Raw genomic sequence first — 4,517 nt, 5'->3', positions numbered from 1 at the left:
TAGGGAATATTAACACCTTTCTGGTTTTATTACTTCCCAGTTCATTCGTGCTCATGTTTTTCATTATGGCATCAATTTATTCCCATCTTTTTTCCTGGTAGGTTTAGGGTGAAGCAGCCCCCACCCAGCACAGGACTGAAAGTGACTTACAAACCTGGGCCTGTAAGTCCTATGTGCTATCTGTTGTGTGTGTCCATGTGTGTGTGTACAGATATGTATGTTTCCAGTCAAGTGATTTTTAAGTCGTTCTACCTGTTTCAGTTTAAACCATGTTTAAGTCTACTTTTTCTAGTATCATAAACAAAAGATTCCTGGTATTGGTTCAACATCTGGCTTGATGTCACTTACTTCATGTAAGAACCATGAGCAGATCTGTGTGTAAATAGAGTTAAACTTCCAGCTATGGAACCATTTCTGAAGTTCACTTCACTTGTCCCAATACTGCAGTTCTATACAGTTGTCTGAAAATACCTTTTAAAACATTAAATACGATTTAACATGCACTTGGTAAACTGATTACCTAAAGATATCCTGTGACAAATCCTTCTGCAAAGTGAAAAATCCCTTGAAAAACAAATATTTCATTGTTTACATTTTATGTAAACCTGGTTCTCTTGGTATTTGTCAGAGAATATTATTTAATAACATATTAAGAAGTAGTAGTATATTTAAAGTCACCATCTATCTCATTTCTCCAAAAATCTCTGAAAATACAAATTTTAATGTCAATCTGTTCTGATTTTATTTGATACATTCCCCCAAATAAGGTGTTTAGTATAAAATGTGTATACTGCCACTTACTTCAAATTAGAATTTCAGAAGTGTAGTATGTTATAAACAAAAGGTTGTCTCAAAAGATAATAAAAATCACACTTTCAATCTTAACTTTTATTTCTTGGTCAGGACATCATCTTGCTGCTTTAACACGCCTTTCATTTCAGTCACCAAGCTCTGAGTTCCTCCCATATGCCAGTGATAGTGCCAGGGTACAGGGGATGTTAAAGATGAGTGAGGCACATAAGGAGCTTACAGAGCAGGACACATGGTGGGCACTCGAGAGATGTGTGATTGAGTGACAGATGATGTGAGGAAGCCACAGTTGTTATACGTTGACACAAAAGCATCGATTGGCTATAGTGCAAAGAAAGTTGGCTTCTTGTCCTGACTATGCTACCGAGCAGCTCAGTGATGTTTTTGGTTAATTAATCCTCTGCACCTTGCTTTCATCGTCTATAAAAGGAGGTGCTTAGACTGATCACTTCTTAGCCCTCTTCCAGCTCCAGTATCTTATGATCTATATAAAATTGTAGTACGCAGGCTGCAATTTCCAAACAGAAATACATTTTGGGATTAGATCCACTAATTCATGAGTACCTCTCCAAAACAATGCATCATTGTACTGTGTTAAGGTCTCAGAATCTTCACAACATAAAGCAAAAACACATTTAAAGCAAGCTTTTCTCCTCCTGTTCTGGGAAGTTAGCAAATCTTTTTCATTTAAAGTAGGGATTAGCCAAAAGCCAAACAAACGACTGCTGGACGAACCTTTATACGTACTAAAAACCCAGCTTGTATTCTTTGAAGCTCACTCTATACTGTTTTTTTTTTTTTTTTCCTTTTTGATAGTAGGTTTTGGCTCTGGCAAAGAATGTAACCTCTAGACTTCTCCATATCTAAATTTCACCACTGTTCATCTTGGTTCGTTGCCAACACTGAATGAATGTACTCCAAGCCTGGGTAAACCTGTGTGATAACAGTTCTCCAGCTGCCCTTGTGCAGAATGTCATCATTCCCCAGCCTTGCTCTGGTTGTTGGGCTTGGAGGGCTAAGGGCTTGGGTCTCAAAACAGAGCTGTTGGATACCCTCCAGTGTGCAGATAGATGCTCACAAGCACAGTTGAAAAAACTGAAACATTTTTCAATTCTATTATTTATAAAACTCTATTGAAGAAAAAAAATTCCGTTCATACCTGCTTTCAATGTGGTAGTTTCTTCTTATTTTTTCCAGATAACTGTTCTCAAGTCTGCTTTTTAACCCACCTCCTAGAGAGGCAGCTTAGAAACATAAACAGCTCTTTCTTTCCTGGCTAGTGTTCTTTTCAAGGAGCAAGGCAAGAAGCCTATTCCTTGCTGTGTTTCTTCTTCTTTATATATCAGGTTTCTTTTTTTGTTGGTACAAACCTCTTCCATGTAGCTTTCAGATCTAAGCAGTTTGGCATTTAAACTAATTCTGTCTCCCTCTACTGGCTTTGCCATGTTGCAGGTCCTACATTAGGGATACTATAAACCAAGGGGCGGGGCAGAGGAATTGTGGGATTCACCCAGTCTCTTAGATTAAATTTAAGATGAAACTTATATTTTTCTTAGATTAAATTTATCTTTATCTACAATATTCAAGAAATAGCACAGTTACACACATCATGAAAGTTTGCCCTCCAGCACCCTGGCATTTAGTTTCCTTATGCTTTTTCCTAAGTAGCACTTGATGTTCTCCTTCAGCAATTTTTCCTGGGTCCCGCTTACTCAATGGAATTCAACCTAACTAATCCATGAAGTAATTCTTCTAAATGCTAGAACAGCAATCATTCATTTGTGCCAAATTTATAGATGAGGAAACAAGATTAGAGAGTTTGAGTAACTTGCCCAAAGTCATGTTAAAAATCAAGATTTGAACTCATACATGTCTGATTCTAAAGCTACATTGTGTCTTATAGGTGGCTGCTGGCTTGCAGGCAGAACTGAAAGTGGAGTTATTTGCCATGGCTGTTGGAGAGGATGGTGCCAAGGGATCAGCACACATCTTTCACAATATAGAGATTATGACTGAGCATGATGTCCTGTTCTTACCTGTGGAAGCAAATATCCTTTAAAGTTCAATTTGAGTAGTCATATATAGTGCAAAAATTACATTTGAGCAAGGAGAATACAAAAGTCAAAATGTTATTTTCTAATCCCCTCACATCTGCACTCTGTAGCTTCATTTATTCTATTTTTAAAATCATAGAGTTAAATTTCTTAGGACAAAGACTTGTGTATCTTCATTCATCTTTGAAAGCATCTAGCAAAGTGCCTAACATAGTACATGTGACTGTAAGTTGGATAAATCTCAATATTATTGGCTGTCTATGGGGTATCAGACAAGCAGAATTTTTTTAAAAAGCAAGTCTTTGTCATTAAAAAAAAACAACAACAACTTGTAATCTTGTTGGGGGATAGGAGATACCTTATTGTAGAAGTTGAATGGACATACACTGAATTACAATACATTCCTTCATACTGGTGTCTCTTGCAGATAGAATATACAGATATCAAGAACCTATTATATGCAAGGTACTGTATGAAATATTTTATCAAATATAAAAATGAAAATTGGACTCTATCCTAAAAGACTTACATAGTCTGGTAGCAGAAATAAAGATTTCACACTTGATTCCTATATTGTACTCCAACAGTATGAATCATATACTACTTTGTGTTACAGTTATACCTATTTGATATTTGAGCTGGGTCTTATAGAATGCAAAAACTTTTGATGAAAGGAGACTTAAACTAGGAAGAATGAACAAAAGTGTAGCAATAGGAAATCTCCAGGTGTTCAGGAGGGGAAGCAGGGAGTTCAATTTGTTGAGAGATTAGAGTATTAGTAATATAGTGGGAAAGTTGGTTGGAATCAAGTTATGGGAGATTTTGAATCCTTGGCTTGACTTTATTATATAAGCAACAGTGAATCATTGAAATTCTGATCCAGTGGGTGATACAGTCAGCATATCTTTATAAAAATGAACCCAGTGTTATTGTACAGGATATGCTGAAGGAGAAGAGTTACTGGATATGCGAAGAACCGTTGGAAGGGCTACATCAACAGGCCAAGTGTGAGGACAAGAACTATAGTGTGGCAACTATAGTTGGGAAAGAGGGACGTGGATGAAAGACATTTGGCAGGCGGTACTATAAAATCTAAGGTGGGACCCACTGAGAAAAGGAAGTAAGAGGACATAAGAGTTCACCTGCAAGGTTTGGGGCTCAGGTAATGAAACATGGAGACTCAGGAGTGGATCTCAATTGAGCAGTCAGAGCTGGAGATATAATAATTTTAAGCGTCAGCTAAAATCAGTGATTGATGATAGAAGGTATGCGAAAGGAGAAGAAATGTGGCGTCTGTTTAGGGAGCAAGAGAAAAAAAGAGGCACCAGTGGAGACAGAACAAGCAATTAGCAAAACATGAAATATCTCAAAGAATTTCAAGGGAACTATGGACACAGTTGACAGATGCTACAGAGATATCAAGGAGACTTCGGATTTAAATAGGACCACTAGATTGGGTTGGGACAAAAACCAAACTGCAGAACGTGAAGAATGGCTGGGTGTTAAGAAAGCAGAAATATTGAGTATGGATATATTTTCAATTTATTATTAAAGGAAACAGCAAGAGTATATGGTACCTGAGAGAGTATCTCAGGGAGGCAACAGAGAAAAGGAGAGATTTTCAGTTTAGTGTGTTTGTGGGATGGAAAGAGT

The 4,517-nt window shown here is 37.2% G+C and overlaps 1 protein-coding gene across 1 annotated transcript in view; it reads left to right on the top strand.

The window, feature by feature from the left end:
- SPAG17 (sperm associated antigen 17) overlaps positions 1 to 4,517 on the top strand; it is a 227,316-nt gene that overhangs the window by 221,365 nt on the left and 1,434 nt on the right. The window contains exons 46-47 of the mRNA XM_007461630.1: positions 102 to 162; positions 2,714 to 2,858. Coding sequence (XP_007461692.1) covers positions 102 to 162; positions 2,714 to 2,858 — 206 coding nt within the window. The remainder of the gene's footprint in view (positions 1 to 101; positions 163 to 2,713; positions 2,859 to 4,517) is intronic.

The sequence above is a fragment of the Lipotes vexillifer genome, unplaced genomic scaffold, assembly GCF_000442215.2.
Source record: "Lipotes vexillifer unplaced genomic scaffold, Lipotes_vexillifer_v1.1 scaffold858, whole genome shotgun sequence".
Classification (NCBI taxonomy): domain Eukaryota; kingdom Metazoa; phylum Chordata; class Mammalia; order Artiodactyla; family Lipotidae; genus Lipotes; species Lipotes vexillifer.
The sequence above is the reverse complement of the archived record's forward strand: the minus strand, read 5'-3'. Positions and strand labels throughout refer to the sequence as shown.